The sequence below is a fragment of the Spinacia oleracea genome, chromosome 4 (genome assembly GCF_020520425.1).
Source record: "Spinacia oleracea cultivar Varoflay chromosome 4, BTI_SOV_V1, whole genome shotgun sequence".
In the NCBI taxonomy this organism is placed as follows: Eukaryota; Viridiplantae; Streptophyta; class Magnoliopsida; order Caryophyllales; family Amaranthaceae; genus Spinacia; species Spinacia oleracea.
In genome coordinates, this window is record NC_079490.1 from 15,710,836 (window position 1) to 15,732,960 (window position 22,125).

A 22,125-nucleotide genomic window follows, 5' to 3' on the forward strand; every position below is an offset into this window, starting at 1 on the left:
TAGGACTAACCAAGTGTAAAATCAATACTCGTTAGAAAAAGTCTAATCTCTCTTGTTATATTTAGCCTCGATTTACTACTGGTCATTTGTACATTTCTCACCTTCCTCAGTTTCTCTCTCCTCCCTCACACTCTCCTCGGAGTTAGCTGCAATGGAGCTTCGGAGTCGAAACCCTACCGCTTTCTGTCTCCTCCTACTACTCTCTCTCTTTGCTATCGCTTCTGCTAAAGTGTTCTTTGAGGAACGCTTCGAAGGTATATCGCACTACTTCGCATTTTTCTGTTCGATTCAATTTTTCGATTTGGACTCTGGATTTGAGTTTTTAATTTTAAGTTTGTTAGCCATTGATTTCTGATTAGATTGATTGATTGATCTTAATTTAGCTGAATTTTAATCCGGATCATGAATTTTATTGATTAAAATGACGATTTTTTATCACTAGAATTTAGCTCGATGTTGTGTTGATCATACACCATTCCAATTGTATTTGATTTAATTATCAATTTGATGTAATTGATGTGGTTTTTGATACGATTTCGTACGGATCTGCTTTTTTGTGTTTCTTAGTTGTTTGAATTCTTAGCAGATCCGTGCAAAATGTGATCTATTTACTGTTTTTCGCTGTTGACCGTGCGATTTCAGATTTCTCAGTGAATGAAAACGACTAATTGTGAATTATAAATTACATATTAGTCAAAGATTTAGGATCAAGCCGTCACCGAGATGTCCTTGTCTCGTATCCATGAAGAAATGACACAGAAATGGTGTATGTGTGGAGTCTGTGGACTACTGTTGTACCGCCTTTCGATTTAATAGGTTCATGTATTTTAATTTAAATGATTGTTTTGGCCTCGTCCAGTGATGCTGATTCCTTATACTGGAAGTGATTGCTACACCATATAGAACTCTGTTTAATTGTAGTCTATACTTGGTTTATCTTAACTCATATCAGAAGGTGTTGAGGATCTGAGTATTTAAGTTTAAAAGAAGAGTCTGAGTAACATTGTTTGTAGTTCGTCATCATTGTATGTAGATAAACTTCCAAGCTGATTCAGGTCTTAGAAGACTAGTAGTGGAAATTTGTTTCCCCCTGCAATCCTCGTTTCAGTTGATTGATAGGCTGTTAGCCATTAACATTTGGGCATGTTATTTCTCACTTTATAGTACACGGGATTAGGATTGTCTAGTACGGAGTAATTCCTTATAAGAACATGAAGTTTAATGACAAGCATGGATATGATATTTTAGAGGTGTATTGAGTTAAGAAGTTTGCATCTCAATTTTTTCTTTTGTATTGATCTCATTTCTTTTGGCTGATGAAGATGGATGGGAGAATCGTTGGGTTAAATCTGACTGGAAGAAGGACGAGAACATGGCAGGAGAGTGGAACTACACCTCCGGCAAATGGAATGGAGATGCAAATGACAAAGGTAAACTTGATGATTTCTTTACCAGTATATGCAAACGTTTGATTCTTGAATTTTGCTACTCGATGTTATAACTTATTTTACCCATATAATGCAGGTATCCAGACTAGCGAGGACTACAGATTTTACGCTATCTCTGCTGAATTCCCAGAATTCAGCAACAAGGACAAAAACCTAGTTTTCCAGTTCTCTGTTAAGCATGAACAGAAGCTTGATTGTGGAGGTGGTTACATGAAGCTACTCAGTGGTGATGTTGACCAGAAGAAATTTGGTGGGGATACTCCATACAGGTAACTATATCTTCCAAGTTCCAATGGTGAAGGATTGTGCTTTTGCAATCTTGATTTTACTGATTTGAAATGTATAACTTGTTGGCGTTGCAGCATTATGTTTGGTCCAGATATCTGTGGATACAGTACTAAAAAAGTCCATGCCATTCTTAACCACAATGGAGAAAACCACTTGATCAAGAAGGATGTCCCTTGTGAGACTGACCAGTTGAGCCACGTCTACACTTTCATTCTTCGCCCAGATGCTACCTACAGCATTCTTATCGACAATGAGGAGAAACAAACTGGTAGTCTATACGATGACTGGGATCTCCTTCCTCCTAAGAAAATCAAGGATCCTGAAGCTAAAAAGGTATCTGCTTTTTGAGCAAATCCAATTCTGTTTTTTCCGTTCCGTTTGGACAGGCTGCTGAACATTTACACTAATTGCTTTGATGGTTATTTGCTTTTTAGCCTGAGGATTGGGATGACAAGGAGTACATTTCCGACCCCGAAGACAAGAAACCAGAGGTAATCATATCATTTTTCTGCTGATTCTTTTATGATATTGGATGAAAACGAGATTGTTGAATTTATTTATCCATATTGGAATGGTGAACTTATTATTAGTCTATTGTTTTAACAGGGTTATGATGACATCCCAGCCGAAATTCCCGATGTTGATGCCAAGAAGGTAATGTGAATTTATATCTGTAATATATGTTCTGTCAGACTCTGCAATTGGATACGGCTGACAGCCTGACAATCTTACTTGTCATATGATTTTCAGCCAGAGGACTGGGATGATGAGGAAGATGGTGAGTGGACCGCCCCGACCATTCCAAACCCTGAGTACAAGGGTCCATGGAAGGCAAAGGTTAGTTTGTTTTGTTTTCTTTGTGGAGTTTGTTTTATTTTCAATCTTCTACTATGATTATTAGTAAGTCGCATAGCATAAGCATATAGTTAACAAGTTTTATAAATTGGCTACAGAAAATCAAGAACCCCAACTACAAGGGCAAGTGGAAGACACCCATGATTGACAACCCAGGTGTGCACTTGTTTCCTCTTATATATATTGATGCTTGATTGCCCCTTGCCAATTTTCCCGCACAGAAAGCAGATGGCTGACCAGAATGCTTTTGTTTTTCAGATTTTAAGGATAACCCAGAACTCTATGTTTACCCCAGCCTCAAATATGTCGGTGTTGAGTTGTGGCAGGTAACTGCACTTCTCGTTGAGTTTTGGTATTCGCTTAAAGCTAACAAGATAAGGATATTGATAATGTGTTCCACCTTTCTTCAGGTGAAGTCTGGCACACTCTTTGACAATGTCTTGGTCTGTGATGATCCCGAGTATGCCAAGCAGCTGGCTGAAGAAACATGGGGCAAACAAAAGGATGTAAGTTGGTTTGTTTTTCCTGTTAGGAATTGATTATTTCCAATCTTCCAATATCTGGGAATTTGAATTATTCTGACATTGTCTTGCATGTCTGTTGCAGGCTGAAAAGTCTGCCTTTGAGGAGGCAGAGAAGAAGAGAGAGGAGGAGGTATGAGCATCATCTTTTTCCCTGATTTTTATTTTTGGTGCTTATGAAGCTTCTTGTACTCTCCCTAGTGACATCGCTTTTTGAGTCCCCTTCTGCACATCTTCTGTTGGTAACTTTTAGTAAAGTGGGATGGGAGGAAGGGGATAGTGATACATCCAGTTGAAAATTATTATACTGCTCCAGTTAATTTTACTGCCCGTCATGAAAATAAACACCAAATGTTCTGACTCAATTTTAATATCTTAAACAGGAAACCAAGGACAATCCCGTTGAATCTGATGTAAGTGCCAAATCAAAATTCTCTGCGGTAACCTATCAATTTCTTTCTTTTAAAAAAATGGTGGCCTAAACCCTTGTCTTTTAATGCTTTCTTCAGGCCGAGGATGAAGATGAAGCTGATGCTGACGACTCTGACGCCGATGCTGATAAATCAGATGACAAGGATGAGGACCAACATGTAATGTCCTCATATTGATATCTCTCTTGTGTATTTTGCTTAACAATGTATTATGGCATTACTTTCTACAAGAATATTTCCTAACTTTGGTCATTTTTTGTGGTGTGTTTTACAGGATGAACTTTGAGGACGGGAGCAATATGAAGTCTTTAGATGAGAATTCTTATTCAGCCTCATTGTTCACTAGCAATTTTCTCATGTCAATTTTTAGCATAGGTTTTTGGTAATAGGTTAAAAAAGACACCAAAGTGAAAAAGCCTGTATGACAGATTGGTTTATCTCAATATTAGGCTTGTTTGGTGGATAATAGCAGAAGGCCAACAAAATTCCCAGCTTTTCCTTTAACAATTTAAACATTATATAGAGATTCTGGAATGGCAATTGAGCTGAGTTACGACTATTTTGTTGCATTTCTCTATAACTTATTGTTGTGCAACTCAATTAAAAAAATCACAATCGTATAAAAGGACTATGGACACATGCACACAACCCTTGATTAGCTTATAAAGCGACAGCATTGGTTGCGAATAGGCGGGGGCATTTTATTTTGGCATCTTTACGACTAGAACAGGGCAGCTCGCATTTTGAACGCAGTGATGGCTCACACTCTTCATTATCGCCCTGAAATACATTATACGTAGTGTTTTTTAAATAAAGTATGGAATAGAAAACGAAGCATGTTTTCCATAGTAGAGTATAATTGAAGTAGTACCTGGTGAACTGACCATAGCCGTGGCATCCCATGACAAGCAAGTCAGCCTTCAAAACTTTCACCATCTCACATATTACATCCCCTGGATCCCCTTCTTCAACCTTCGTCTCGACCTTCACCTGAAAACCGAACTCACAGGGGAACCTATTAGAGTCAAGTCAAAGCGATTTTGACAATAGATGGGAGATATTGTTGCGAATCTAGTATCATTCGAGGAAAGATTATATATTCCACCTTTTTAGATACTTAAGAGAGTTTAGTTAGAAGAATAACTCACTTCATGCTGTAAGCAAAGCTTCTGAGCCCTCTGTAGGACCCAACATGCCATTTCGTTGTCCCTCCTATCTAGTGATGATAAAGCATCATGGGAGCACAAATATGCTGGATTTTCAACGATAACAAATACAAACTAATATCAAAACATTCCCCTCAAAAAAATAAAATAAAAATAATATCAAAACATACTCCCCTACATATTCGATAATAGAATACGAAAATTATAAAGGTCGCAACATGCGACATTTCAGCCGTGTCACAAGGATGACATGTCATGCTCATGTGTCATTATTTAAAATGGAAACTAAAATGTTTAACTTATATAACCTATTATACATATTATAAAAAAAAGGTAGAAAAATCTTATTATTCTAATTTGTTTCCTTCTTTATATCGACTACCTTATTGTGCGCATAGCCTACTGTTCGGGCCCTCCCTGTGGGACCCACTTTATACACAAATTACCAAGATACCCTTTCAGGGAAAATTACTGAAAATACCCTCAAACACAAACCTCTTGATGGGCTCAGACCAGAAGTTAGGGGCCCATATCTCAGCCCCCTACAGGCCCAAGATTCCATACCCCTACACTTGCCTATATTTACTAATAATGCCATCCTGCATTACTATAAATATGCTTCACCTAATCATTACTGAGGTATGCAATTATTCCCACACTGACTCTCACACTACTTTCTCTCTCTACAAGAACTGACTTGAGCGTCGGAGAGGGTTTTCTCGGGAACCCCCCCGAGCCAGTTTACGTTTGCCGTTTTTGTAGGACAAACCACAACCGATTGGAGGAAAACGACAGCCTGGTTGAAGAGGCTTCCCCTATTTTCACACTTAGCATTTTCTTCGCAGAAACAGTTGGCGCCGTCTGTGGGGAAGTCAACTACAAGCCATGGTTAACACTCGACGAACCAGGCAACACTCCTCCTCTCATCGATCAGAGTCCCATCCCAACTACGTGTTGATGCCTACTTCGAGGAACGGAGATGATCACGATGGTGATCAGGACCATGAGAATCAACAGCCCCATGTCGAGGGTCACCCTGAGAACTTGGTCACCCGAAAGGATCTAGAGTATTTGGCTGCTCAAGTCAATGAGGCTATCCACAACCTCCAAGGAATGGGAGAAGGACCTTCAAGGAAACATCCAAACCACCCTACCAGCTCAAAGGTGAGCACAACATCTCATACCATCCACAGGGCACAGTCCCGAAGTGTGAAGGACAGGCTAGGTGACAGGGGTGGGGCACAGCCTCGCCCTCGCCAATCAAGGGCCAGCCAAGATGCACGCCGGGTAATTGAAGATCGACAACTGCACAGAGGAGACCTTGATGCTCGAGACCTCTTGCACAGAAGGCGCCTCGAACAAGCCAGAGAAGCCATCATGAATGATAGGATCACCCGAGGTCTATCCCCCTCTAATGCTAAGACTACGGCCTCCGCACGAGACCACCCCACTCCTTCAAGACAAGTCAGACCGATCGAGGTCAGCTCTCGAAGGACATCTCTCAGGAGGCACTCACCTTCTCCTATAAGGAGATGTCACTCACCCTCTAGCCGGGCTAGAGGCCGTTCCCCCAGGACAAGGGTTTCACCCCTCGATCAACAGCCAGGGGCTCATTCATCTTCTCATCGCCCAAGGCATCGCTCACCCTCAAGAATAGGAAGGATCCCTCCACGCCGTGAGCGAACATACTCGCCTCTCCCAGAGAGTAGAGGTAGGCATACCTCCCCAAAAGGAAGATGGAACTCCCCTCCACCAAGAACTGATAGGCACAGACATACCTCGTCATTGCAAGAGGCTCTCACTCCCTTCTCCCAAGAAATAATGAACACCCCCCGCCGAGACAAAGTGAAGGTCCCTACCATCGAGCCTTTCGATGGAACTACGGATCCAGAAGAACACATGGCCGCCTATGCGGCTCAAATGAACGTTCAGACTGGATGCGGAGCTACTTGGTGCAGGTACTTTCCAACCACCTTGAAGGGTCTTGCCCTTATATGGTTCAACAAGCACGTACCAAAGGGAAGCATCAAGAGCTACAGTGAGCTTGAAAAGGTTTTCATCAGCCAATTCGCGGCGGGTCGGAGGCACCAAAGGACAAGTGTCAACTTAATGGCAGTCAGACAGGGAGAGACAGAGACCCTTCGCAATTATATTAAGAGATTCAATGAAGAAGTCCTAAAGATACACAATCTCAAGGACGAAACCAAGTTCGCAGCCCTCTTGGCAGATCTTCAGCCAGATGACTTCAAGTTTGAATTGGTTAAGTCCGGGGTGTCCAACCTCGAGGAAGCAATGGAGAAGGCCCAAATGCACATTCAAGCCACATATATTTGTAAGATCAATTGGGGTGGTGAGAGTGGAACAAGGCAAAAACAAAAGCCAAGACCTAACGGCGGCCACGACCAAACTCAGCCCTCCCTCAAAAAGTCGGTTATGGTTGATGACCATGGTGGGGATCAGAGGTACAACCGCAATAGGCGGGAGATTTACCTTGATCTTAAAGGAAAAGACATCCTCCCTAAGCCACCTACAATCCGTACGCCCGAAGCAAAGCGAGACAAGTCACTTTGGTGTGAGTTTCACCACGAGTGCGGGCACACCACAAAGAACTGTAAGGAGCTGAAAAAGGCACTGGATCACTTGGCTGACAAGGGCAAGCTGAATAATTACTTAAGGAAGAATCCTCCCCCAAAAGCAAAAGCCAAAGAAAAGGAGTCTCTTAGTGATGATACGGGAGACTACATTGGAGTGATAGCCGGAGGCTTGGCAACAGGAGGGTATGTGAGCAAGGCGAAGGATAGCTTATGGGCACTGGAACATCAAGCCCTAAAAGTGGCATCGGCTTCTCAAATAGCCCCGGTGATGACATTTGGTGGGAACACTAGCCATCCAATTCAAGAGTCCCATGACGATCCGCTGGTCATCGAGATGAAAGTCGCTAACTCAACGGTAGGGCGAGTGTTAGTGGATAGTGGATCATCCGCCGACATCATTACTCTAAAGTGTCTAGAAGGGCTCAAGTATTCCAAAGATGATCTGAAAACCATCTCCCAGCCACTCATTGGATTTGGAGGTCAAGCCGTCCATCCTCAAGGCACCATCAAGCTACCTGTCAGGTTGGGTCCTAAAAACAAGGGAAGACGGTTGTTGGTAGACTTTCTTGTCGTGGACATCTCCCTACCATACAACATCATCTTAGGCCGACCTCTACTAAGCAAAATAAAAGCCGCAATCTCTGTGTACCAACTTCTCATGCAGTTTGAGTTGGAAGATGGCTCCGTGGGAAAAATCTTTGGGGATCAACAAGTGGGCAGGCGATGCTATGTTAACAGCCTCAAGAGAGGGACAAGTACCCCCCATCCACTGGCCAAGAAAGCCAAGCCAGAAGCCCCTCCCTCGCCCATGGAACGCCGACAACCTTAGAAGGTTTTATGTTCAATCTCCTAAGAATTTCTCCCTTTCTCAAAAGTACTTAGTTTTATAGCTCACAGCCATAGTTTTCAATGATGAAAGTGGGGGTAAGATACATGTAAGCCCGCCATAGGCTAAATAACATCCCATCATTGTAAACAAAGCTTTATATCTTCATGGCAATAGTAAAGAGCTCGACCAGTAATATTACTTAGCAAATTCGTTTCTAGAATGTTGTAAGTAGAAGCCAAACGTTGTCCATGCAAGCGCAGCACACGTCAAAAGGAAAAGACAAGCCAAATTCAAGCACATGAACTCATACTTAGTGAAATAATCTAAGTCATTTTCAAGAATAGCGCATCATCGTTCGCCCAAGCATGGGGCTCATTAGTCCCTTTGGAGAACAACAGCCCATTCCCATACTTAGCAAAATAATCTAAGTCATTTTCAAGAATGGCGCATCATCGTTCGCCCAAGCATGGGGCTCATTAGTCCCTTTGGGGAACAACATTCCCATTCCCCCCGGCTCAGGGGGGACCAGAAAAGGCCCTTCGTTTTCCCCCCTTCGTCGGGGACCCGGCGAAGAATTTCAGCCAGCCCCATACTTAGTGAAATAATCTAAGTCATTTTCAAGAATGGCGCATCATCGTTCGCCCAAGCATGGGGCTCATTAGTCCCTTTGGAGAACAACAGCCCATTCCCATACTTAGCAAAAATATCTAAGTCATTTTCAAGAATGGCGCATCATCATTCGCCCAAGCATGGGGCTCATTAGTCCCTTTGGAGAATAACAACCCATTCCCATACTTAGCAAAATAATCTAAGTCATTTTCAAGAATGGCGCATCATCGTTCGCCCAAGCATGGGGCTCATTAGTCCCTTTGGAGAACAACAGCCCATTCCCATACTTAGCAAAATAATCTAAGTCATTTTCAAGAATGGTGCATCTTCGTTCGCCCAAACATGGGGCTCATTAGTCCCTTTGGAGAACAGAAGCCCACTCCCATACTAAGCAAAATAATTTAAGTCATTTTCAAGAATGGCGCATCGTCGTTCGTCCAAGCATGGGGGCTCATTAGCTCCTTTGGAGAACAACAACCCATTCCCATACTTATCAAAATTTATCTAAGTCATGTGCGGAAAGTAGAAGCCATGGCACCATAAGTAGAAGCCATGGCACCGTCATGTGTATGACAAGTAGAAGCAGAAGCCATGGCACAATCATGTGCGGCGAGTAAAATCCACGACACCATCATGTGCGGCAAGGAGAAGCCATGACACCATAAGTAGAAGCCTTGGAACCATCATGTGCGGCAAGTAGAAGCCATGCACCATAAGTAGAAGCCATGGCACCATCATGTGCGGCGAGTAAAAGCCACGACACCATCATGTGCGGCAAGGAGAAGCCATGGCACCATAAGTAGAAGCCTTGGCACCATCATGTGTGGCAAGTAGAAGCCATGGCACCATAAATAGAAGCCTTGGCACCATCATGTGCGGCAAGTAGAAGCCATGGCACCATAAGTAGAAGCCATGGCACCATCATGTGCGGCGAGTAAAAGCCACGACACCATCATGTGCGGCAAGGAGAAGCCATGGCACCATAAGTAGAAGCCTTGGCACCATCATGTGCGGCAAGTAGAAGCCATGACACCATAAGTAAAAGCCACGACACCATCATGTGCGGCAAAGAGAAGCCATGGCACCATAAGTAGAAGCCTTGGCACCATCATGTGCGGAAAGTAAAAGCCATGGCACCATCATGTGCGACTCTCTCTCACGCACCGCACCCGACATCGAGCGACAAAACAACAGCCACGCCAAGAGAAAGCATCAGCCATCATCCTACCCACGTACATACGGCGGAAAAAAAAAGGGAGCAGCCACGCCGAGAAAGGAACAGCCACGCCTGCCATGACCTTCCTCCGCCAGCCTTCGCCAAAAAAAAAAAAAAAAAAAACAGGAGCAGCCACGCCGAGAAAGGAACAGCCACGCCTGGCATGCCCTTCCTCCGCCAGCCTTCGAAAAAAAAAGGAGCAGCCACGCCAATCGGCGCCTCTTGCCCGATTAACAAAGAGCAGTCACGCCGAGTCATAACAGCAGCCACGCCGCTCAACCATTCCCGCGCCCTTGGCGGAAAACAAAAGCCAAGCCCAACCTTGTGCCCGCGCCCTTGGGGCGGAAAACAAAAGCCAAGCCCTGCCTTGTGCCCGCGCCCTTGGGGTGGAAAACAAAAGCCAAGCCGAGCCTTGTACCGGCGCCCTTGGGGCGGAAAACAAAAGCCAAGCCCAGCCTTGTGCCCGCGCCCTTGGGACGGAAAATAAAAGCCAAGCCGAGCCTTGTGCCCGCGCCCTTGGGGTGGAAAACAAAAGCCAAGTCGAGCCTTGTGCCGGCGCCCTTGGGGCGGAAAACAAAAGCCAAGCCGAGTCTTGTGCCCGCGCCCTTGGGGCGGAAAACAAAAGCCAAGCCGAGCCTTGTGCCGGCGCCCTTGGGGCGGAAAACAAAAGCCAAGCCAAGCCTTGTGCCCGTGCCCTAGGGGCGGAAAATAAAAGCCAAGCTCAGCCTTGTGCACACGCCCTTGGGGCGGAAAACAAAAGCCAAAGCCCAGCCTTGTGCCCGCGCCCTTGGGGCGGAAAACAAAAGTCAAGCTCAGCCTTGTGCGCCCGCCCTTGGGGCGGAAAACAAAAGCCAAGCCCTGTCTTGTGCCCGCGCCCTTGGGGCGGAAAACAAAAGCCAAGCCGAGCCTTGTGCGCGCGTCCTTGGGGCGGAAAACAAAAGCCAAGCCTAGCCTTGTGCCCGCGCCCTTGTGGCGGAAAACAAAAGCCCAGCCGCGCGCGTCACACCCATACCTCTCTCAGCACAAATTTGAAGCAACCGCCCAATGTGGAATGTCTCAACTAGGCATGACCTTCGCCAAGCTCACAAACATTGCTAGCCAGCCGGGCAAGCAACCCATGTATACGTAACAAAAGCCGGAGGGCTGAGTTCATTCCGCCAAACTCCCGAGTCTTTGACCAGAACTCGCAAATTTGGCGTGGGGCTAATGTTCGGGCCCCCCTGTGGGACCCACTTTATACACAAATTAACAAGATACCCTTTCAGGGAAAATTACTGAAAATACCCTAAAACACAAACCTCTTGATGGGCTCAGACCAGAAGTTAGGGGTCTATATCTCAGCCCCCTACAGGCCCAAGATTCCATACCCCTACACTTGCCTATATTTACTAATAATGCCATCCTGCATTACTATAAATATGCTTCACCTAATCATTACTGAGGTATGCAATTATTCTCACACTGACTCTCTCACTACTTTCTCTCTCTACAAGAACTGACTTGAGCGTCGGAGAGGGTTTTCTCGGGAACCCCCCGAGCCAGTTTACGTTTGCCGTTTTTGTAGGACAAACCACAACCGATTGGAGGAAAACGACAACCTGGTTGAAGAGGCTTCCCCTATTTTCACACTTAGCATTTTCTTCGCAGAAACACCTGCGTATCGCTATATGTACCAATTAAACTCCGACATGTAAGATTACGACAACTAAATATTATCATAACTTGCGACTTTTATCATCACTCGATAGAATGTACCCAAACAATTAAGAGAAATAAGCTTTTAAATTGACTAGTCCCTTTAAATTCTAATTGTATTTTGTACCAAAAGAATACGCTCAGTTACGTAGTTACTTTGTTAGCTAGTGACCTTTCGTCATAATGGCATGATATTAGTATGATACCCACCCATTGGCCCATTGGGCATATTTATGAAGATTGCAATTCGATCACTTGTACGGATGGCGAAGGTGGCCAAAGAGAGACGAAGTATTCGATCTACATTGTAGAGTTGTTGTCAATCCCCCTAATTTAATGAGCTTTTTGCTATATATTGTTTCTAAACAAAATTTATTAGCTTTAGTGATGATAATTTTTTGTTTAGTTGATGGTAACATGAAACATTATTATAACAAGTACGTAGTAATGGAGTAACTTATTTCAAAAAAAAAAAAAAAATCACTTATAGGTTTAGAAATATTTAAAAAAAGAAAAGAATTTTAGGTTTTGAAAGATGTTCTACCTACGAAGTATGTTGGTATTGATTATTTGATTGAATTGGTTATGTGGATGTCAACTAAACTAGTTTAGTTAGTAAAATTTCGAGGAGTTACTTAAAAATTGGGTTGAACCCCGTCTACACCATTTATCGTCTTACACTTTGTACATCTTTCTGCACCCAATGGCTAATTTCCTAAGGAAAAATCATCACGAAATTCGGATGACAAAAGTTTCTATTACTTCGATGGTCCATTAAACGCACCAAGAAATAGTTTAATTCTGTTCATTCGATCAAAATGATGAAATATAACAATTACTTTTATCAATTAGGAAAATTTGGTAATATTAATCCAACCTTTGGCCGATTTTCTTTTATTAATCCCACCTACGACATATTTTTTAATAATCCCACCTTTACTACCCGACGACTTTTATTGGGCCTAAGTGGCCGATAATCGATGAAAAAGTCAACGAGATGGTGATGAATTGATGATGATGACTGAATATATCGAGAGAGTACTGCCATGTAGAGAAATAATGCCGCTTACAACAGTTTTATGACCTGTTGGGCCCAATAAAAGTTGTTAGGTAATAAAGGTGGGATTATTAAAAAATATGTCGTAGGTGGGCTTAATAAAAGAAAATCGGTCAAAGGTTGGATTAATATTACCAAATTTTCCTATCAATTAAGTAGCAAAAATATATCCATGAATTGTATTTGCTAAGACGATGATGAAATATAAATACCAGATTTATCCAAGAAAGGGTACACAACAGTGGGTCGCTTGGCATGGAGAAGCACAAGGGCATCTTGCAAATTTTGCGGTTGTTGTTGTAGGATGATGTTTTTAAGGCACCATGTCAAGGCGTACATGCTCTCTTCACTCTCATCCACCGCCACTACTATCTTCCTTGCCTCGCCGTCTGCAACCACGTCACCACCACTACCCATTATTCCAAATTTCAACTTAATTCTATAGTACTACTGCTAGTGGTGAATAATAGTGATATGTTCTTTTTTGTTGGTGTTATGACAATATAGTTGAGGAAATGAGTTTATATAATATAGTTTTGGAATATGTATGTTGTACATACGTCGTTGGCACATCAAAGCAAATGGTTTTTATTTTTATTTTTATTTTTCTATGTTTTTTTGTTTTTTTAGTGTCAAAAGACGCAGAAACTTAGGTTTTGTTTTAATGGTTAAGACAGGGATTATATATGTGTATAGCTCATAAATTTATATTTTCTTTTTTTATACGGATTTTTCATGAAATACCCTTCAATTTTCACGAAATTCACCAAATGCCCCTCAACTTTCAGAAATTCACCAAATGCCCCTCACCTTTACTATAATACTCAAACTACCCTTACTAATGACGCGCTGTTAGTCTGCCGTTAGCCTTACTTTCTAATTCACCAAATACCCCTATAATGTAACTTATTTCACCAAATACTCCTATATTAAAATATAATTCACCAAATGCCCCAATGTAAAAATTACCTTCTTAAAGCCCAACGGCTGGATTTTGGGATCGACCTGGTACGGTGTATGTGCTTATTACAACTACAACACAAGGACTCAACAAGAAGCAGAAACTACAATTAACATCCTGCAAATCTGCAACCATCACTACAACAGCAAGCATGAAAGAAGCAAACTTAACCAGCAAGCTTGCATCCTACAAGAGCATCACATAAGTAGAAAAACACAACAAATGAGCAAGCTTGCATCCTGCAAGAGCACCACAGAAGCAGAAAAACACAAAAATTGCACAAAGCAACCAGACTACACACAACAGAAGTCTGCAAATCAGACTGCAACAACAGAACCTGCAGCCATCATACACCACAACAGAAGCCAGAGAACTATAGGAGCAAGCAGAAGCAGCACCAACAAATAAATCACCAACAAATATTATGATTATAAAACAAAGTAACCGGGCTTACTCTCAACAAATAATTACGAAAATAATGAACAAAACCAAGTATGCACAGCAACAAAGGTCTTCATTAATTTAGTTCGAAGTCTTCCAAATAAAGCCATGCTCAAATTAAAAATACAAACTATCATTTAGCACAATAATTCTGTCATCTTGTTAACACTGTCACACTATAGGAGCTTCCAATAACGGAACATTTAAGTCAGACTTTCCATTGACACGTACTGAACCTAAATTTTCGATCTCCAACCCTGGTAAGAATCAAGAACAAGTTGATAAGCTTTCCTCCTGAACTTGAGTAATGGATGTCATAACAATCAATAAAGTCAACATTTTAAAATATTATTATTAAGGTTTTGATCCAGTTTCAAACCCAAAATTTGTTAACCAAGTCAACTTGCTATCCACATCACAAGAAGGAATATTGAACTAAAAAGCAATGATCTTCTTGATAGATCAAATTTAGCTCAAAAAAATTAATCAGCTCATACATTAAGTGAATCGAGTTATCGTTTTAATTGATCATAAATGAATCAAATTCATGCACCAATTTGATTTCTAAAAGCCTTAATTACTCCTGAAATTGCAAAATTAGAGCTTCGGAACCAAAATTTACCCCTCAAATTGCATAAACCAATTCAATTCAACAACACCTAAAATTCAACGCGCAAAACATAAAAAGTGCCTAAAAATCAAGTCAAATTAGCGGACTAACTAGATACCACACCATCAAACTCCATGAACTTAGATAATTATTTAAATTCCAGAAAATTTACAACAAAAGTGAAATAACTATGATGCAAAAACTGAACGAAAATGATTGAGCATTTATAAATGAAATTTACCTCAATTTTCCCGAATAAATTGAACACTGAAATGTTTCGAGTTCTAGAAGAACAATTACAGAAGTGAACAAATAAAATTAGGGTTCCGAGATTCGAAGGTTGGCGGTGAATTTGGGGATGAGAATGAGAAATTTGGCAAAGTTTCGTAGCCACGTCGCTTTTGCACTCAGAGAATCAGGGTGCACCAAAATTTTGAAGGTTTTTGAGTGATTGATGAAGCAGTAATTGCGGTTGAATGTTGAAGAACAGGGGAGAGAGAGAGAAGAATTTTGATAGTCGCGTTTTTTTTTAACCGTAAAGAAGGAAGTGGTTGGGTGAGGCGCAAAAGAAAAATAAGGGCAAAAGAGTAAAAAGCAGCTAACGGCGACTTAACGTCCGTTAAGTGTAAGGGTAGTTTGGGTATTATAGTAAAGGTGAGGGGCATTTGGTGAATTTCTGAAAGTTGAGGGGCATTTGGTGAATTTCGTGAAAATTAAGGGGTATTTCATGAAAAATCCGTTTTTTATATTTGTAATTTTATATTGCTCTTATGACTTGAGTCACAACGAAAAAGACACAGACTATTAAAATAAAGATTGCATAAAGTTGTGACATTTTAATCGATGGACGACTAACTATCTTCCGCCCACAATTATGCTTTTGTGGTTTAAGGAAAGGATTAGGTATGTTTTTAAAAGGGTCTATAAAAGCCTAGAAGGATAGCTTATGCAAATATCTGTTGAGTGTAATTCAAAGAGAATAATGCTTTTAGCGCTTTTAGCTCTTGTTTTTTTTACTAGGAATAATTCTAGTAGTGGTTTTGTAGTTTTCGGTCTCTTTTATTTAACTAGTTTTTACCCCGTGCGATGCACGAGTTTCTTAATTTAAACATTCTGATACATCATTTATTTATGTAATATAAGATAGGATACGCAAATTTTGAAGTAATAATTAAAATGTGAAGCATTTGGAGTATTAAGAAATTATATTTGGAATGTGAAACAAATAAAAAAAAATTGGAATAAAATGAATATCTAATTAATTAAGGAGAAGATTGAAAATGATGAATATAAATGATGATTTAACAAAAAATAAAATAATATAAAATAGATGACACGTGGCAGAGATGACATGTGGCATCACTTCATGCAAACATTGTGTTTTAAAATATTAGAATAGATAGTGTTTGCCTCTTTTGCGTTTCTTCAGTACTTTATCCATATTTTATTATATTTAATTAATTTTTTTATTTTGTTTTAATATTTGTGTAAATAGTAACCCTAAAGATTTTTATGAAACAGAGATAATAACTACCAGTAGTAACAAATTAAAGACAAATCAAGATAAATTCAGATAATTTAAAATTATGGTGAAAAGACACAACTAACTAGTTAGCTAGTTAGGCTAGCATTCTTTTAAATTGTAAAGTTGGTAAGTTCTTTGTATTTGGAAAATCACTTGAATATTTACTACACATAGGACAATTCTTTTAGAAATATTAAAAGAGTAAAACTAGATGATATTAGTTGATATGAGTAGGTTTCTAAAGTGTGAGTGGGGGAATCTAATTCACCAAGTTGCTTCTTTGCGATTGCGACCTTTCAAATAAAACTATGAGATCTATGACTTTAGGTTGAACTTGAAAAATGTCTTGTTATTCTAGAACCTAAATTTAAGACCATTCATCAAGTTAAAGTGGCATACGGATTGGAAATTGGAACGGAGAATAGTTTGACAATAAGTGGAGGATCGGATATTCGTGCGAATACGAGGTCTTGGTTTGGTGGGTAAGAAGTACTTAAGACTGAAAAATTATAAATATATTATACAATAGGTTACATAATCAAATACCCCTTCCACTTTTGTGATTAATGTTTATGCGTGTGTGGTATTTGTAATTAGTGTGTATGCCTTTGTAATATTTGTTACTAGTATGTGTTTATGCATGTAATGCATGCGTGATATTTCAAACGAAAATGATTTTTTTATGGAAAATAATTGTTAAGCAAAAAATCATGAAAAAATAGTTTTCTTTTATTTGTTTCTTTACAAGAATAGTTATACAAAAAAAAAAAAAATAGAAGTGGAAAGGAGAGATGTGTTGGTGTTTACTCACCTACTGCCACTGCTTCTCTTCTTCTCTCTGCAGTACTACACCACAATCGTCTAAACAGCTCGAGGCAACAACACAACAGCAATACAACATTCTAGAAGCTTCATGATGACATCACAGCTCTAACAACTTTCTCATTCAGTTATAGATTCTGTTATGCATCATGTAATGACATCACCTTGTAACTGATTCTCTCCTAGCTTGTAACAGCTGATGTGTACATATAAGGCCATCCTATTGGTCAGGCCCGGCCATAGGGAGGTCTGGTCGGATCCACATCACAGGGCCCCAAAATTTGGGGGCCCAAAAATAATTTAAACACTGCTGGGCTAAAACTTAAAATAAAATAAAAAAGGAAAATTTGGTAATATTAATCCAACCTTTTGCCGATTTTCTTTTATTAAGCCCACCTACGACATATTTTTTAATAATCCCACCTTTACCGCCCAACGTCTTTTATTGGGCCCAACACGTCATAAACCTATTGTCGGCGGTAATATATCCCTACGTGGAAGTACTCTCTCTAGATGTATTCAGTCATCATCATCAATTCATCACCATCTCGATGATTTTTTCACCAGTTATCGGTCACTTAAGCCCAATAAAAGTCGTTGGGTAGTAAAGGTGGGATTATTAAAAAATATGTCGTAGGTGGGATTAATAAAAGAAAACCGGCCAAAGGTTGGATTAATATTACCAAATTTTCCAATAAAAAAAACTTCCCTTTCCCATACTTCTCCCTTCCCCGTAACTTCTTGAAACAATGAAACAAGGAAACCAAAAATAACTCTTCAAATTCTCTCTCCTTCCCATGGTGATTTGACTGATTTCAAAAAATTAGTCAATTACAACCTTCATCAACTACTCAACGGTTCAATCTTCGACCTACATTCCTTTTCTCGTTCCTTTGAGGCTTTGAATCTCACTTTCTCTCTCTTCCGTTCAATGCTCTCTACCAGGTAATTTTCTTATGCTAAAACCTCAAGATTTGATTGTTTTTATGTTATTGACTTGTTGCTCTTAATTGTAATTCTTCTATTTCAATTTTCGATTAAATTAGGGTTTTGAAATCGAATTCTTCCCAGAAAATTTGTCGAAGTTCGATGGCAAGGCGGTGTATTTCGATGGATTGGAACTCCGAGTAGAAACGAACAAGGTGGAATTTGGTCAATTAAGTAGGGTTTGTTGAAGATTTGGGTTTAATTTTATTGATTTGATTGTTGTTCATGTATGTGGAATTTGGTCAATTAGGTAGGGTTTGTTGAAGATTTGGGTTTAATTTTATTGATTTGATTGTTGTTCATGTATGTGGAATTTGTTCATTTTAATTGAAAATTGAAGCGTGTAGTATGTAAATTTTGAATTAATATTGTTCATCTTTATTTTCCTATTTATTATCCATTTAATTAAATATAAAAAAAAAACACATAAAAGTTATCCATGGAAGAGGGGAAATTTGATAGTTTCTTGTATCTGTATCTGACAGTTATTATTGGAAGCAAAGAGGGCCTCACATGAACTTCATTGATAAGCTTAACACCGGGCCACCAAATCGTCGGAGCCGGCCCTGCTATTGGTTGAGCCACATCATCACACTTGTATATATATATGATGCTTGCTGTAAATCATTCAATTCAATTCAATAAAAGCTTTAGCTAATTCTGTTTCCTAAATCTCTCTTTCTCTTTCTCTTTCTAATCAGCAAGCTGATATTCAGCTTGTGAAGAAATCAACCCAAAGTGGTGATTTCTGATATGGTATCAGAGCAGATGATCGTATGATCCTGCTGCAATTCTTCTTAGCTTTGTTCACAGTTTGATCAATTGATCATAAATTTTTCTGATCAAAACTCTTCAAAGAAATTGTGCATTTCTGTCAGCAAAATGCTTGCAGATCAGCAAGAACCTTCTTAGAATCCTAACTCTGCCTATTATCTTAGCAATAGTGATTTGAATGCCACAAAATTAGTAGGCATTGAATTCGAAGGAAAATGTTTCAGTGATTGGAGGAGATCAATGATGATTGCACTTTCAGCCAGAAATAAATTGTGTTTTGTTGATGGCAGTTTGAATCAGCCAGCACCAAATTCTGCAAATCACAGAATATGGATCAGGTGTAATGATCTAGTAATCTCTTGGATGCTAGCTTCTCTTGAACCAAAGATTGCTAGGAGTGTTCTTTATCTCAAAACTGCAAGAGCAATTTGGCTCGAGTTGGAAGACTGGTATTGCAGGGAATCTGGTCCTCAATTGTTCTCAGTTCAACAACAATTGAGTGAGTTAACACAAGGAGATGAAGAAGAAGTAGCTAGTTTCTTCACAAAGATCAAAATGCTATGGGACCAGCTAGATGGACTGGAGCCATTACCTGTTTGTGTTTGCACTGGATGTAGCTGCACACTCACACAACAGTTGCTTAAAACACAACAGAATCAAAGGCTAATTCAGTTTTTAATGAAGCTGAATGACAAATATGAGCATCCTAAGAGCACTATACTTATGATGAGTCCTTTGCCTACAATTTCAAAGGCATATGGACTGCTCCTTCAAGAAGAACAGCAGAAAGAAGTACACAATCACAAACATCAGTCACACACAGAGTCCACTGCATTTAATGCTAGGAGATTTGACAATAAACCTTACAAAGGACCATACAATAACAGTCCTAATTCTCAGCATACAGGAACTGGAAATCAATACAGGAATTTCACCAACAGAAACAACCTATATTGTGAACATTGCAAGATGAGAAATCACACAATTGACAAGTGTTGGAAGCTACATGGCTATCCTAAAGATTTCAAGTGAAAAGGAAAAAGAATAGCAGCAGCAGCTCAGTTAGATGAGTACATTCCAAAAGAAAACAAGACAGATGAAGGATCAGGAGTAGTTCATGCTACTTTTACTGAAGATCAGTACACTCAGCTGATGCAATGCCTGCATACTCAACAAGTTGCTAGTCAAGCAGAGAATTCTAGCTCTCACTCTCTTGGTCTAGCAACTACCTATCAACCTCAAGGTACATTCTGTCTCATGTCTAAATTTAATAGAAATTGGATTTTAGACAGTGGAGCCAGTGATCAAATCTGTTCTGATTTGTCTTTATTCAAGTTTTTTGAACCTGTGATTGATGGCAAACATTCAATAACTATACCTGATGGTACTGAACTCCAAGTGAAACATAAAGGTATCATTAATCTGAGTGGAGGAATCACACTCAGAGATGTTCTTCATGTTCCAACTTTCCAGTTCAATCTGATTTCTATATCAAAATTGTGTCATGATGCAAACTGTTCAGTTTCATTTACAAGTGGTGAATGTCTTATCCAGGACCCTTCCAAGAACAAGCATACTATGCTTGGTAAATTGGAGAAAGGTCTATACAGTTTAAGTGAGGAATTCTTGGTGACAGAATCCAATATAGCATCTCCTAAGTGTGCACTTTCTTCTACCAGTTCAGCTGAAGTTCAAGAAGCCAAATTATGGGACCTAAGACTAGGACACATGTCATTTGGCAAAATAAAAGACCTTCAAGGTGTAAATGTATAGGGTTGTATAGCTGAATCTTTCTGTCAGATTTGTCCTCTAGAAAAGCAGACTAGATTTCCATTCCCAAATAGCTGTATTAAGTCTACTAGACCTTTTGAGCTATTACACATTGATGTATGGGGGCCATATTCAGTTTTAGATTTCTCTGCATGTAATCAGTTTCTTACTATTGTTGATGATTACACCAGAATGACTTGGACATATTTCATGAGAAATAAAATAGATTCAGTCAAGATTATGTCTCAATTTTTCATTGATGTTGCAACACAGTTTGAACTATCAGTCAAATATATTAGGTCAGATAATGCTCTTGATCTTACTGAAGGAAATATGAAGGATTTATTTCTTAGCAAAGGCATACTACATCAAAAGGGTTGTTCTTACACTCCTCAACAGAATGGTGTTGTGGAAAGAAAGCACAAACACCTCCTAGAAACTGCTAGAGCATTAGCTTTTCAATCAAAACTACCTGACAGACACTAGAACCACTGTATTCTTACTGCAACATATCTGATAAATCGAATGCCCTTGAAAAGCATTGATTTCTGCACTCCCTATGAAAGACTATAGAAAACCAAACCTGACCTTTCTCATTTGAGAATATTTGATTGCTTGTGTTACATAACCACACCTAAGATCCACAGATCCAAATTTGACAAGAGGGCAGAACCATGTGTTTTCTTAGGCTATCCACCAAACCAGAAGGCTTATAAAGTCCTAAATCTAGCTACCAATAGCTTGATCATTTTCAGAGATGTAACCTTCTATGAAAAACACTTCCCTTTCCATTATTCTTCTTCTCCCAAACAGGCATATTCTAACCAATTTTTTCTTCCTATTACCACTCCATTTACAGATTCTGATCCCATTTCTTCTCCTATACTAGACAACTTTCATTCTCCATCTGCTTCACCATCCCCAATATCAACATCAATATCAACACCTTGTTCTCCCACTCACACTTCTGAACATTCTCCACCTCATAATTTTTCTCCCACAGAACCACCTGAACAACCTCAAAGAAAGTCAACAAGAGTTTCAAAACCACCTTCTCATCTCAATGATTTTGTGTGTTCAAAACCTGTGAAACATTGGTGTAATTTGGTTGCATATGACAGCCTCCCTGAGCAACAGAAGACACTTATTGCTGCTCACATGGATTACATTGAACCAACTTCTTATCAAGAAGCAGCCACAGACTCCAACTGGTTGGTTGCTATGGAAAAGGAAATCACAGCATTGAACAACAATCATACTTGGGATTTTGTTTTGCTTCCCAAGGGTAAGAAAGCTATTGGCTGTAAATGGGTGTTTCGAATTAAAAAGAATGCAAATGGCACCATTGAAAGGTACAAAGCCAGATTGGTAGTTAAGGGTTTCACACAAAAATATGGTATTGATTACCATGAAACTTTCTCTCCTGTTGTCAAAATGTCAACTATTAGATGCATCATTTCTCTTGCTGCCAGCAGAAACTGGAAATTGTTTCAACTTGACATCAACAATGCTTTTCTACATGGCAA

The 22,125-nt window shown here is 39.9% G+C and overlaps 2 protein-coding genes and 1 long non-coding RNA gene across 4 annotated transcripts; 2 read left to right on the top strand and 1 right to left on the bottom strand.

Moving 5' to 3' along the window:
* Positions 1 to 23: 23 nt before the first annotated feature.
* Positions 24 to 4,102, top strand: LOC110792731 (calreticulin). Its single transcript, XM_021997562.2, has 14 exons — positions 24 to 254; positions 1,323 to 1,430; positions 1,525 to 1,717; positions 1,811 to 2,069; positions 2,171 to 2,227; positions 2,343 to 2,390; positions 2,487 to 2,573; positions 2,690 to 2,747; positions 2,850 to 2,917; positions 3,002 to 3,097; positions 3,198 to 3,245; positions 3,496 to 3,525; positions 3,622 to 3,702; positions 3,818 to 4,102. Exons 1-14 carry the CDS (start codon positions 152 to 154, stop codon positions 3,827 to 3,829), a joined length of 1,248 nt encoding a protein of 415 aa, XP_021853254.1. The 5' UTR covers positions 24 to 151; the 3' UTR covers positions 3,830 to 4,102.
* On the bottom strand, positions 4,015 to 13,232 carry LOC110792732 (universal stress protein A-like protein). Its single transcript, XM_021997563.2, has 4 exons — positions 12,922 to 13,232; positions 4,692 to 4,795; positions 4,415 to 4,533; positions 4,015 to 4,323 (listed from the first exon to the last, which is right to left on the bottom strand). The coding sequence occupies exons 1-4, from the start codon at positions 13,124 to 13,126 to the stop codon at positions 4,245 to 4,247; spliced, it is 507 nt and encodes a 168-aa protein (XP_021853255.1). The 5' UTR covers positions 13,127 to 13,232; the 3' UTR covers positions 4,015 to 4,244.
* Positions 13,233 to 17,771: 4,539 nt separating this feature from the next.
* LOC130459333 (uncharacterized) lies at positions 17,772 to 18,444 on the top strand. 2 transcript variants are annotated; one of them, XR_008918675.1, is made up of 2 exons: positions 17,772 to 18,013; positions 18,115 to 18,444. It is a non-coding gene; the product is annotated as an uncharacterized lncRNA (long non-coding RNA). The 2 variants fall into 2 exon arrangements; XR_008918676.1 differs by having other exon boundaries at positions 18,140 to 18,444.
* Positions 18,445 to 22,125: the final 3,681 nt, after the last annotated feature.

Bases quoted from the DNA above. Each gene is read 5' to 3' on its own strand.
- LOC110792731 (XM_021997562.2), top strand. From the start codon at position 152: ATGGAGCTTCGGAGTCGAAACCCTACCGCTTTCTGTCTCCTCCTACTA. The intron at 2,070-2,170 runs GTATCTGCTTTT...TTTGCTTTTTAG, and splicing joins AGGATCCTGAAGCTAAAAAG to CCTGAGGATTGGGATGACAA. The intron at 2,918-3,001 runs GTAACTGCACTT...ACCTTTCTTCAG, and splicing joins TCGGTGTTGAGTTGTGGCAG to GTGAAGTCTGGCACACTCTT.
- LOC110792732 (XM_021997563.2), bottom strand. From the start codon at position 13,126: ATGGGTAGTGGTGGTGACGTGGTTGCAGACGGCGAGGCAAGGAAGATA. The intron at 4,796-12,921 runs GTATTTATATTT...TTGAAAATCCAG, and splicing joins CCCTTTCTTGGATAAATCTG to CATATTTGTGCTCCCATGAT. The intron at 4,534-4,691 runs GTGAGTTATTCT...TTCGGTTTTCAG, and splicing joins AGCTTTGCTTACAGCATGAA to GTGAAGGTCGAGACGAAGGT.